Source organism: Pleuronectes platessa, chromosome 4 (genome assembly GCF_947347685.1).
Source record: "Pleuronectes platessa chromosome 4, fPlePla1.1, whole genome shotgun sequence".
NCBI classification, from domain to species: Eukaryota; Metazoa; Chordata; class Actinopteri; order Pleuronectiformes; family Pleuronectidae; genus Pleuronectes; species Pleuronectes platessa.
Window position 1 is genome coordinate 7932326 of NC_070629.1, and position 12670 is coordinate 7944995.

At 36.4% G+C, this 12670-nt stretch overlaps 1 protein-coding gene across 6 annotated transcripts; it reads right to left on the reverse strand.

Annotated features, from left to right (window-relative positions):
- Positions 1-878: 878 nt before the first annotated feature.
- figla (folliculogenesis specific bHLH transcription factor) lies at positions 879-10299 on the reverse strand. Of its 6 annotated transcripts, XR_008338294.1 has the most exons (8): positions 9921-10299; positions 6657-6803; positions 6451-6540; positions 5808-6105; positions 4731-4883; positions 2865-2929; positions 1433-1492; positions 879-1203 (listed from the first exon to the last, which is right to left on the reverse strand). XR_008338294.1 is itself a non-coding variant. In XM_053420547.1 (6 exons), the coding sequence occupies exons 1-5, from the start codon at positions 10119-10121 to the stop codon at positions 2912-2914; spliced, it is 609 nt and encodes a 202-aa protein (XP_053276522.1). In that variant the 5' UTR covers positions 10122-10299; the 3' UTR covers positions 879-1203; positions 2865-2911. The 6 variants fall into 6 exon arrangements, 2 of the variants coding, with proteins under 2 accessions (XP_053276522.1, XP_053276523.1); XR_008338295.1 differs by lacking the exon at positions 5808-6105; XR_008338292.1 differs by lacking the exon at positions 1433-1492.
- Positions 10300-12670: the final 2371 nt, after the last annotated feature.

Genomic DNA, 12670 nt, shown 5'->3' on the forward strand with positions numbered 1-12670 from the left:
AACGTGGTAAAGTTGGCAATTAATTGTTTTGGCTATTATGCCACTTTATTTGTCTTATTACAAAGTATTTGTTTTCGCTATTTTGTTTTATTTAATATTTTCATTATTAATTCTGCCCTTTTGGGCCTTCTTTTTGGGAAAATAAAAATTCCCATCACACAAACTGCATCTCCAAGACCTCCTGACCGTTTTTCAACCTAGCTCAACCGCTCTTCTACATCTACACACATGCACAGGGGAAAACTATTGGCAGTTTCTAGCCCCAAGCCGGTTTCAAGGTTTCCCTCATCACCCTTATATTATATTAGACATATTTTTCTTTTTTTAAATATTTTTCACGATATTCAAGAGTAATCTGGAAATGTGTTGAAATATCAAAGCAAATTTTGCGGACCCCCTGCAATGCCTTCGCGGACCACCAGGGGGCCGCGGACCCCTGGTTGAAAACCCCTGATCTATCCGATTGCAAACCATAATGTTCAAACTTTGAAAATAAACTCTTAATAAATAAATTCAGATCATTATGAGTAGACATTATTTAAAGCAAACGTTAAAAATTAAGATTTAGCTAATTCAGACTCCCATTCACAATGTAAACGTCAGTTTGGACAGTCATAATAAAGAGCATAGCGAATCGCTTTGCCTAATTTCTTGACACAAAATGTGATATGATGGGCCGATGTAATAATTTGGTCAAACTTCAGCAATTATTTGACTCCTCATATTCTTGCAGCCACAATAACAAACCTTGTTTTTCCTCCAGAGGGGCAGCTCATTCATGGAGGGCAAACAGACAGTAGCCCAAGTGACTTTAGCCCAATACTGTTCACTTCCATTCACTGGAGGATGGTGCTTTGGAATAAGATATTCTAATGAGATACAGGTTACAAAGCCATTTTATTAAAGTTGAAGATATTCATATTTATCAAACATAAACTCGGTACAATGCAGATGTTGAGATTTATATTTAAACATTTTAAGCAGAAAACATAAAACACTTACTTAAGATAAATGAGAACAAAATTAAGCTTGTAAATGTTTCTAAAGGCTTCCAAGTATACAGTTTGTAAAATGAAAATAAAAACATATTTATACATACGTTTATATATATAAATACTCAAACAAAATCTTAAGTCAATATAAATAAAACAAATCAAATTGAATTTTCTTCTGGAAGCATCCTTTCTTCAAAGCAAAAGGTCCCTAAATAAACAAGATTATAGTTAATTCATCTCTCACTTCTTTTGACACAGTTTCTACATGCATTAAAATGTACTTTATCTGAAGAGGGATGACAGGTTTTAAGGCAAATATCAGAATCCCACTTATTACATAGCCCATCATAATTCACCATTTTGTTTCCAAATTATGAATGTGAAATATATGCACTAAATATTGCCCTCAAAAACAAACAAAAAAGTATTATACATACAGTTGCATGCAAAACTCCGCAACAGATGTTTTTTCAAATGAACGCAGGTAACTACAGCCCCTGTAGCAAAAACACAAACAATGACTATTCAACTTTTTTATTATTGCTACTTTTATTTAATAAATTGAATTTAAAATGAATGATTTTTACATTTGCAATCTTCATTAACTCATTGGGACTTACATGGCAGTTCACATTAGGCTTTCTGCTGGTGATAACTCCAGATGTAAAAATTTAGATACTACTAAGAATTAAACTGAGATAGGTACTGACTTTTGCACATGCCACAATTATTGTTTCAAATCTGTATTAGTTCATAAAAAAAAAAGCGGATGGAGATAAATACATTTAGTCTGTTTGTCTGTCTGCAGGTTGTATCAACTTATTCACTTCTAACACAAAATTTTTTAATTTCCCTGGTTGTGCACAAACTCTATGGCATGTGCACTACTGTGTCCTCCATATGATGACCTGATACTGGTGTGTTGCTGTGATATCAGTGGGAGTTCATGTTGTATGTGCAACAATATACACGACTGATCACACCTGACAGCGATGCCACAGACATGACAAATTCAACCAGAAGAGGGCGCTGTAACCTTGCATTTCAAATCAGTGGGACAAGTTACTCTGGAAGGATCTTTCCCATGGTGCTTCAGTGTTATTCAGTCATAATTCATGAAAAAGTAAATGGGGGTAATTACTTCTATAATATGCAAGAGTCTGGGGAGCTCAGCAACTTCCAGGTCATGGCTAATTTGAACTTGAGCAGGATACTGATCAAACAGTATCTGTCAGTGTAGTGATGGTAGCAGGGAGAAACCATAATTTAAAACTTAACTAGCTAAATACAATTCAATCCTGAATCGGTTAATTAAAATGTAAACATGTATTCTAGTTTGAAATTTGATTTAAATAGTCCCGACTGAAAGGCTAATGAAGTCATGACTATGACAGTGAGGCAAGACATGCACAATACCAGGACCCTGTAACTTAAGCAGCTAAAAGGAATTCGGTCTTTGATGTTTTTAACACATGCACCTCATCTGTTGTGCACTGTCAAAAATAACTTTTATTAGTTGTTCTGTGGCTTGTTTTGTGCCAATTTTCACCGAAATTACAGTCCACAAGGGGGCAACATAATAATACTCATGGTCTAATGTTCATATTTATATCCAGTACAACTATTACAACTAAATTAATAGTTACACAAACTTCATTACAATAACAATTAAACGGAAATACAAATTATAGTGTTAATATTAAAACCCTGAGGTTCACAGTGTCTGTACTGAAAAGAGGAGCATTGGGCTCAAAATGTCACTTTGGTAAAAGAATAAATCACCCCATCATCTAGTCTGTTTGGATTTGTAAACATATATTTCTGATAACCGAGCTGATATTCATGAATAAACAAATAAATAAAAATCACCTGGCATGTTCCCAGTATTAGGTCTGGCCATCTGCTCTTCACATCATTCAGCAGTGTTGAGACATCTGTTGAATGAAAAAAATAAGTTTATGTGCCAACAAAAAAGATACACATTCCAGTTTAAAGACAGAGAGTTTCTGAGTAATGAAATTATTTTTCCAATTTCCAGCTTTATATTTCAGGCAGATTTCCTCATTGGAAATGTAAACACACACTCACATACTTAAATCTTTGTTAAGGATTGAGATGAAACACTGAAATACAATCAAATGCTTTGTGTTGATTGCCTTTTGCATCGTAGCATCTTCCCGCAAGATCCTTTTAGCAATTATACATGTATCTGATTTCCTATTGTGTGAATGGTGTGACTTTCTAGCTGTTCAGATGAAGGCTACAGGTTTCGTCTTCGAAAGGTTGAGAGTAATAGTCCCAAAATTAATCAGTGATATACAACTGATACACTTCACATCCACTTCAGCAATTAACACAATAATTGATTTTCAATAACAAATTAGAACGCAATTAAATTACTGATATTCATTCACTGCGCATTTTCCAGTAGCTGAAATTGATTTGACATTTACTACAAAATGTCATATTTAAATGTTCTATGGATTAGAAAAAGGTTTTATAAGTCATTGAAATGAAGACATGCACTCAGTTTCATGAACTGGTAATTATAATGATGATGATAATTACAATTTATTTTATAAATTTCTCAAGTTCTAACCTATTGTGTATTACTCTTATATTGACTACAATACTGCACTTCAAAAGGTCTTATCTACCACTCAAAGCATTGTTGTATATATTTCGAATTACTTTCTCTAGTTTTTTTTGTTTGTATCCCAGGTAAAGTGTCTATGAGCATTGTTAAAAATGGTTTGTATAAATACAAATAAATAATGAATGATCCTTATTTGTATTAATATTATTACTACCATCATTGTCCCTTTAAACATCATACATTTCTCAAGTTATTTTCCCTCAATAGTCAATCCTGTTGATCATTAAAATATTAGTTATTATAAATGCTTCTCTCTTTGAGCATGAAATATATGAACAAGACAGTGACCCTAACACTTTCTACTTCTGCAATCGTAGTGTTCTGAGTAGTCCGTTATGTTTAAAATGTTCTGTGCTGATTGGAAAAAAAAACTGTTATTATAAATATCATAATATGATATTCCAGACATGTGACAGGTAATGACGGGAAGAGAATTGGGGAATTGTAAGCCATATAGATCCCTGGTTCACATTTAATGTAATGTAAACAACCTTTTCACAAGCCACAGTATATGCAGAAGAGAAGAGAAGCTGTCTGCAATGAGCGGCTGTCTCAATTCTGTGGGATTACAGTGGATAAAGGATGTCTGCTGCATATGGACAGTGTCTAATGTCTTATTGAAAGCTGTGATAAAACATCCTTGTTTATATTCCACAGCAGGAGCAAAAGTAGAAATATATGGAATTTCAATCCTATTTTTTTATTTACGTGTCTTTATGCCATCCGGCCTTATTTTAGGTGTGTGTTATTCGAGGATGCAGAGTAATCTCAATGATTATATGAATGAAGAAAATTTAACCCTGAATGTTATCTTTTTCGTAACACAGTCCATATGTCAGACTCGAGTACATTGCTGCGTGAAAACTCAGTCATGACATGTTCTCTCTCTTTAGTTTATTTCAGACATGCACTGTGTCCAAGTTACAGTCTATAGAATTTCTGCAGACTTTCTCCGCCTGGCCTTCTAGTATAAAGTGAGGTGAAGTCCATGTGATGAGCAGGGGAACCCCAGCTGGATTCACCGTGATTCAACACGAAATTGACTCAAAAATTTATGTTAGGAAAGTTAAATGAGTTACCGAAGACTGGTCAGGTGCTACTTGGATGATGAACTGGTATGCAGGCAGCGCACAATGTTGCAACACCAGTCTGGTCATATCGCCATCCTCTGTTACTTGTTCTTGAGGCAGAGTGAATCCATCTTCCATACACTCGTCTGACATGTTCAACAGCTGTCAGGAAGACACATCTCAGTAAAAATGTATATCTGAACTTATTTGTCTACTGTGAAGATACTCACCCGCCTCATTAAGAAATTCTGATCCATATTTCAAACATTAAATTGAAGGTAAAATCAATTATCTGTTTAAATAAACGTTTTAGAACATAGAAAACAGATTGTACATTTTTAAATGGCTCATTAGGGAAATGTCTGATAAAGAAATTTCATTTCTGGGGTTTAAGCTGAGTATCTCATCTGACCACTTGTCAGATGATATATAAAAAATCTTCTCTGTGCCATCATATTTCCAGGAACAATTAGGAATAATTTATGTACAGGGGTCAAGCAAAATACAACAGACCAGGTGCCAGTGTAACCAGAGTTGGAAAGGAAGAGCTCACTGTTCAAATCAGGGGCTGAAGAAGTTAGTGCTGTTCGTTCTGTCTGTGACGTATGACAGGAGAATTAAGGAACATACAGTTTAGCCAATCAGATTGCAATGACAACTACGCTACCATTACAGGCGAGACACTCCATTTGAACCAGTATTATGGTTTAATCAAAGCATCTGCAGTGACAGATAAAAGAGAAAGTAACGATAAAAAAGAAAGTAATTGAATCTTTTGAACTCAAAGCTGTGTAGCCGAGATACAACATCAAGTTTCTCTTGGTTTAATGGCTCCACCAACAAGTAATGTTGTGTTTACATCCGGACTCAAAGAAATATATAAGACTTTGAAGTGATACAATTCAAATGTATTTTGTCAATATAAGTCCGGGGATTCTTAACTTACAATAGCTTTTAATAATAACTACATTTATATTAAACAGTCCTATAGAGTGCCTCCTCTGTGCCTACATACTTCTAAAGTTAAGTATGCTCTTCTAAATGGACAATCTCTCTCTAATAAGTCTATTTCAAATGATTATTTACTGATTTTTTCAGCGGCAGGAGCTGGGAGACTTGTCATGATCGAGGGAAAGATGAATGCAGCAATGTAAAGAGACATCCTTGATGAAAACCTGCTCCAGAGCGCTCTGGACCTCCAACAGGACAAAGACCTTAGGCACACAGCCAAGATAACAAAGGAGTGGATTCGGGACAACTCTGTGAATGTCCTTGAGTTGCCCAGCCAGAGCCCAGACTTGAACCCGATTGAACATCTCTGGAGAGATCTGAAAACGGCTGTGCACCAACGCTCTCCATCCAACCTGATGGAGTTTGAGACGGCCTGCAAAGAAGAATGGGAGAAACTGCCCAAAAATAGGTGTGCCAAGCTTGTAGCATCATACTCAAACATAATTCAGCCTGTAATTGCTGCCAAAGGTGCTTTAACAAAGTGTTGAGCAAAAGCTGTGAATACTTATGTTCAAGTTATATTTTAGTTCTTTATTTTTTATAAATGTGCAAAATTTTAAACAAACTTTTTTCCATTTTGTCATTGTGGTGTATTGTGTGTATAATTTTTAGGGGGGAAATGAATTGAATCCATTTTGGAATAAGGCTGTAACAAAATGTGGAAAAAGTCAAGCTCTATGAATACTTTCCGGATGCACTGTAGAAAAAACACACTTACATCATCCATTCTCCATAGGTCATTGCTCAAACCTTCAGTCTGACCGTAAGTGATTGCGTTCTTTAGAAAATCAGTCCCACTGCCATCATGCTGAAAAACAGAAAATAACACTAATCAACATTTCAAAATTTCGTGGCAGTGATGTCCTTGAAAGTAAAACCGAGGACACTTGTCTTTAATAGAGGCCTGATGAGTGAAGCACTCACACTGTCAGTGTCTTGCAAAACTCCAACAAGCAATCGAATGTACTCTGTTGCAGCTTTGAGTGTGTCCACTTTACTGGGTTTCCGGTCTGGTCGCATAAGTGGCACCATCCGCTTCAGGCGGGAGAACATGGTGTTCAAGTTGCGAATCTGAACAGAAAAGAGGCCAAAGGTTAACATAAATAGTGAAGCATTGTGAGATACTTTCTAATGTTTTCGAACCATTGCAGCATCATTGCATTTCCACAGGGCTTGAAGAAGTTACATGTCTCAAGATGTGTTTATTCACTGAGAGCAAACTAAGCATGATTTGTGTTGGTAAATTCCAGCACGTAATGCTTAAGGATTGAAAAGGAGTACTGTTGATTTGATGAAACATATGTAACACAAGAATTATTAAAAAAGTAAAACCAGTAAAATCACCTAAATGTGCATTATATGTGAACAAAAGAGTTATATACTAATCTGTTTTCAAAGTTTTAGTTACTTTATGAAAATCTAGGGTGCTTTTTCCTACTGAAGGTCAAACTGTATTTAAAAATATTGTTTTAAAGACTACAGGGAAAAAAATAGTAAATATGTGTCTTATCCTCATATGATGAAAGAAGAATGTATGATAGTCAGTCATGTGGAGACCATGGTTATTAAAATAAGGAAATAAACCACAACTTGTTGACAGAGGTTGTTGGCATATTAATCACCAAATGATGTAACTAGAATGGCAATAAAAATAAAATATTAATAATTAAGGGGATTCTTATGACATTGGTTAAGATTAGCAGTTTTTGTTTTCACCTTCATTTACAGTGGATATAAAAAGTCTACTCAACCCGGTTTTTGGGATGTAAACAAATGAGACAAAGATAAATCCTGTCTGAACTTTTTTCACCTTTAATGTGACCTTTAACATGAACAATTCAATTGAAAAACAAACTGAAATCTTTTAGGGGGGAAACTAAAAATAAAAGAATAAAATAATGTGGTTGCATAAGTGTGCACAGCCTCTTATAACTGGGGATGTGGCTGTATTCAAAATTAACCAATCACATTCAAACTCATGTTAAATAGTAGTGAGTACACACCTGCCATCATTTACAGTGACTCTGATTAATCCTAAATAAAGTTCAGCTGTTCAAGGAGAATTTTCCTGATATTCTCTTAGTTGAAACTTACAGCAAGAGCCATGGTCAGCAGAGAGCTTCCTAATCATCAGAGGGATCTCATTGTTGAAAGGTATCAGTCAGGAGAAGGGTACAAAATAATTTCCAAGGCATTAGATATACCATGATACACAATGAAGACAGCCATCATCAAGTGGAGAAAATATGGCACAACAGCAACATTATAGGAGCTGCAGGAATTTCTGGCAAGGACTGGCTGTGAACTACATGTGACAACAATCTTCCGTATTCTTCATGTGTTTGTGCTATGGGGCAGGGTGGCAAGACAGAAGCCTTTTCTTACCAAGAAAACATCCAAGCCCGGCTAAACTTTTCAAAATCATACATGAAGTCTCCAAAAAGCATGTGGGAATATGTGCTATGGTCTGGTGAAACCAAGGTTGAACTTTTTGGCCATAATTCCAAAAGGTATTTTTGGCGCAAAAACAACACTGCACATCACCCAAAGAACATCATACCCACAGTGATGCATGGAGGTGGCAGCATCATGCTTTGGGGCTGTTTAACTTCAGCTGGAACAGGAGCCTTAGTCAAGGTGGAGGGAATTATGAACAGTTAAAAAATACCAGTCAGTTTTGGCACAAAACCTTCAGGCTTCCGTTCGAAAGATGAAGATGAAGAGGAATTTCACCTATCAGCACGACAACGACCCAAAGCACACATCCAAATCAACAAAAACATGGCTTCACCAGAAGAAGATTAATGTTTTGGAATGGCCCAGCCAGAACCCAGACCTGATTCCAATTGAACATCTGTGGGGTGATCTACAGAGGGCTGTGCACAGGAGATGCCCTCGCAATATGAAAGATTTGTAGCCCTTTTGCAAAGAAAAGTGAACAAATATTGACAAGTCAAGATGTGCAATGCTATTATATTCCTACCCCAAAAGACTGAGTGCTTTAATAAAATCAAAAGGTGCATCAACAAAGTATTAGGTTAAGGGTGTGCACACTTCTGCAACCAGGTTATTGTAAGTTTTCTATTTTTTATTTTCCCCCATAAAAGATTTCAATTAGTTTTTCAACTGAATTGTTCATGTTATAGGTCACATTAAAAGGTGGAAAAAAGTTCAGACAGGATTTATCTTTGTCTCATTTGTTTACAAATCATCACAAAAACCTTGCATTTTAACAGGGGTGTGTAGACTTTTTATATCCACTGTGTATCAAGGATTTATAGCCCAACACACACTCTTTTATGAAGACTGAAAAAATTACCCCAAATAAGTAAAATGTCGAACAGCAAATCACAATTTGTATCCTCCACTCCAAATGTGACATTATTTCTGATGAAGTGAGAGAGAGATTGGAGTTTAGGTTTAGGTTACAGCCAATCGTCACAGAAAATAGTTATTTTGATCAGAGATGATTCTTTGTCTGAGGAGCTCTCTTGTAGGGAATATATCATCAAATTGAATTAAGCTCTTTTGCTTTCAAAGATAAAGATCATTTGTACATTATTTCTTAAGAGTAAACTGACAAAAGATATGAGAAGCAGAATCTCAGATAAATTTCTCTGGATATAAACTAGAACAGTTCACTAGAAAAATGATGGACAGCAATCATCAGTGAAAGTGGATGAGATGGGTTTTAGAGCAGGGGAGATGCTTTGAATTATACTCTTTAAAACTCATCTTGAAAAAAAATGTAAACTGTGCTTTCTAAGTTAAGGTTCTTCAACTTAGTGTATGTGTTTTTTTAATGTGCCTGCACAGCATCTTGAATCCACCTCTCTGTATGTTTCATACAATTTCCCTCACAGATTAGATAATAACCAAAATATAACCGGACAGTACGACTGGGTGGTGGTCACAAGGATGAAATGCAGGCCTCAGTTAGTGTGTAAGTTGGTTAAGTTTGTGTGGTGTGTGTGTGTACAAGGTTAATAATAACTGTTTTTGTGTCCTGTGAGGTCTTTGTAAACTTAATAGCAGGTACAGTTAGTTAGCTTTACAAGCTCCAGCTACGCTAGCTAAACTCAGGGAGCCTGACAGACCTGGACCTGGAGTCTGTCTGTCAAACACATCACTAAACTGTCATTAAACATGAACTCTCTGCTCTCCCAGTGTCCTCCATTGTGAACTCACTCTCAGTCGCTCCTTGGCGTTGACCAGCTCCCTCTTTTTCACCGTTTCGTTGAAGTCCTCCGCGACAAAGTACAGGCCGTCTTTAGCTCGCCTGAACTTCTCTATGTTGCTGTACACAGGCAGCGCGGACTCGCCCGTCAGACGCTTCAATATGTCGCTCATTAGTTCCTCCGCGGGCACCTTCATCTTGAGCAGGAACATGTGTGAACCCTGAGGAAGAACCCTGAGTATGAACCCTGAGGAAGAACCCTGAGGATGCGCTGCCTCTCACAGTCTGTCCCTGTCCCTGTCTCTGTCCACACCGCTCACATGTAAACAGCAGAGACATGAGGCTCAGCACACCTGCGGCAGGTGCTTCATCAGGAGCCCGCTGCCTGCACTCAGTGAGCCAATGCTAACAGTAGCTACATTTGACTAGCCTTAATTAACATTACACAGATCTGCTACCTCATTTGGACTAGTTGTTTTTACCTTGTGGCTAGTCTGCGACTTCCTTATGACTAGTAAGAGTTTGATTTAACATGTTTGTGACTTCATTGTGACGAGTAAGAGTTTTATTTAATATATCTGTGACTTCATTGTGACTAGTAAGAGTTTGATATAACATTTCTACTGTTTTATCTTGACAGAATAAAAGTTACAATTATTTGAAATTTTCTTGTGACAAGCAAGATTCAAACAGCTTTTGCCATCAATTTATGTGTTTCTACATTATAGATATCCACAGTTCGTGAAGTAGATGTCTGCAACAGAATTTGGGATTCCTTTTATTCCAGATTTCTGCTATGTCAATCTGACTATTTCAAAATTAATTTAAGATATCTCAAAAGAACAATGTAGATGTCTTTAATTGTACTCGATGGAACATTAGTCAGAACTTGTATACTGAGATTAGAGGTATTTGAGGATACAATATGAATTTTGGATATCTGCAAATGAATTGTAGTTAACTATAATGGAAAAACTCCATGCACATGAATGGCAAAAGTGGTTTGAATTTTACTTGTCAAAATCTAATTAAAGAGATCTTTGACTTGTATTCTCCCAAGTGAAAATATAAATACAGGTATCTTGAATAAGTGCTAAGTTGACTAGACAAAATTATGTTTACAAAGTTACATTTTTTTAAACTCTGTATCTAAACCAGTTCCTTTTCTTCAGTTCAAGGGCCTTGATGTAACCCACAGTCATAATCTAATCTAACACAGTATTGATGTTTGCCAACTTTTCTCTCTTGTGCTCTTTTAAACTTTCGCTAGTTATTTCAGAGCTTTCATATTCTAAGGAGCTTAAACTCTTTACACCTCACTGTCCGCTCTTCTTAACAGTCCCACTGCTGTTAAAAAGGCATGCTTTAATAACAGCTTTGTAATTGGCAACACCATAAGAATCTGGAAGCAGATAAAACATTACATTGAGGCTCCAAAAACCTACTTGGATACCCCAATATGTGAAAACCATTCCTTCTTACCAGGTCTGTCTGATAGTGTTTTCCTTCTCTGGAAGCGGAAAGGCATTTGCAACATAGGTGATTTGTACATTAACGGTATTTTTGCCTCATACCCACAACTTGTAGCTAATGACTGTGGCTTCTGTTAATTCTTTACTAGGATGTGCTGATCCTGTTAGTTTGGGGTGGGTCTTTTTTTCTTATCCTTTTCATTTTTGTTTGTCCTGTGTTCCTTTTTCATTCTGGAAAATAATAAACACATTCAAAAAAAAAAAAAAAAAAAAAAAACTCTTTACCCAACTGCTAGTTCCTCATAAATTCATTATATGGTAATTTGTATGTATGATGGATAAATAACCGGATGAAAATGTATGTCACAATAGTTAAGTTTAACTGAACACTTGTTATTCATTGGATTCAATAAATGTTTTCCCCAAATGTCACGAGGGGCGCTCCGTAACTTACACATTCACACATCAGAGATTTTTTGACACCTGTCTTTTGTGCATTTAGCAGCTGTAATTATGTTTCTTTTATTCTGGATAATATAATAATAATAATAATAATACATTATATTTTTAAGGAGCCTTTCAAGATACTCAAGGTCGCCGTACAACAGTCAAAAATACAGTTAATTCACATTTTTTTAAATGCACAAAGCAGAGCAGCAGCAGAACAACAACTTCAGCAGACAGGAACATTAAAAGTTATACGCCTACCTAAACAGGTGGGTTTTGATGCTAGATTTAAAAAGAGCGATTGAATTTGGGTCAATGTTCCTGATGTCAGGGGGGAGGGAGTTCCAGAGGTGAGGGGCAGAGCGGCTGAAGGCTCTAGATCCCATGTTGGACAGATGGGCTCGGGGGACGGTCAGGCTGATGGAGGTAGCAGCCCTGAGCGACCGGGTAGGGACATTGATATGGAGGAGGTCAGAAAGGTATGGAGGAGCGAGGTTATGGATGGCCTTAAATGTATGGAGGAGGATTTTATAGTCTATGCGGTGTTTAATAGGAAGCCAGTGGAGTTGATGTAGAACGGGGGTGATGTGACTGATGGTCAGTATGAGGACGAGGAGTATGTTTGTACTCCTCGTATTTTCCTATATAATACTTTGCTCCTTATTGTGAAAGATGTGAGGTTAGGTTCACCCGGATATCGCATATCATAATATAATATTATAACTTTATTTGTATAACACTGATCTAAACAAGGTAACAATGTGCTTCACAAAAAAAAATCAATGGCAAAAAGATGAATGAACTAAAATAAACGGTATTCAATTCAGTTTATTTTATGATAA

Excerpts from the sequence above, each read along its gene's own strand:
- figla (XM_053420547.1), bottom strand. The coding sequence starts at position 10,121 with ATGTTCCTGCTCAAGATGAAGGTGCCCGCGGAGGAACTAATGAGCGAC. Across the intron at positions 6,804-9,920 it reads ACGCCAAGGAGCGACTGAGA|ATTCGCAACTTGAACACCAT; the intron begins GTGAGTTCACAA and ends TTTTCTGTTCAG. Across the intron at positions 6,541-6,656 it reads TTTTGCAAGACACTGACAGT|CATGATGGCAGTGGGACTGA; the intron begins GTGAGTGCTTCA and ends TCTGTTTTTCAG.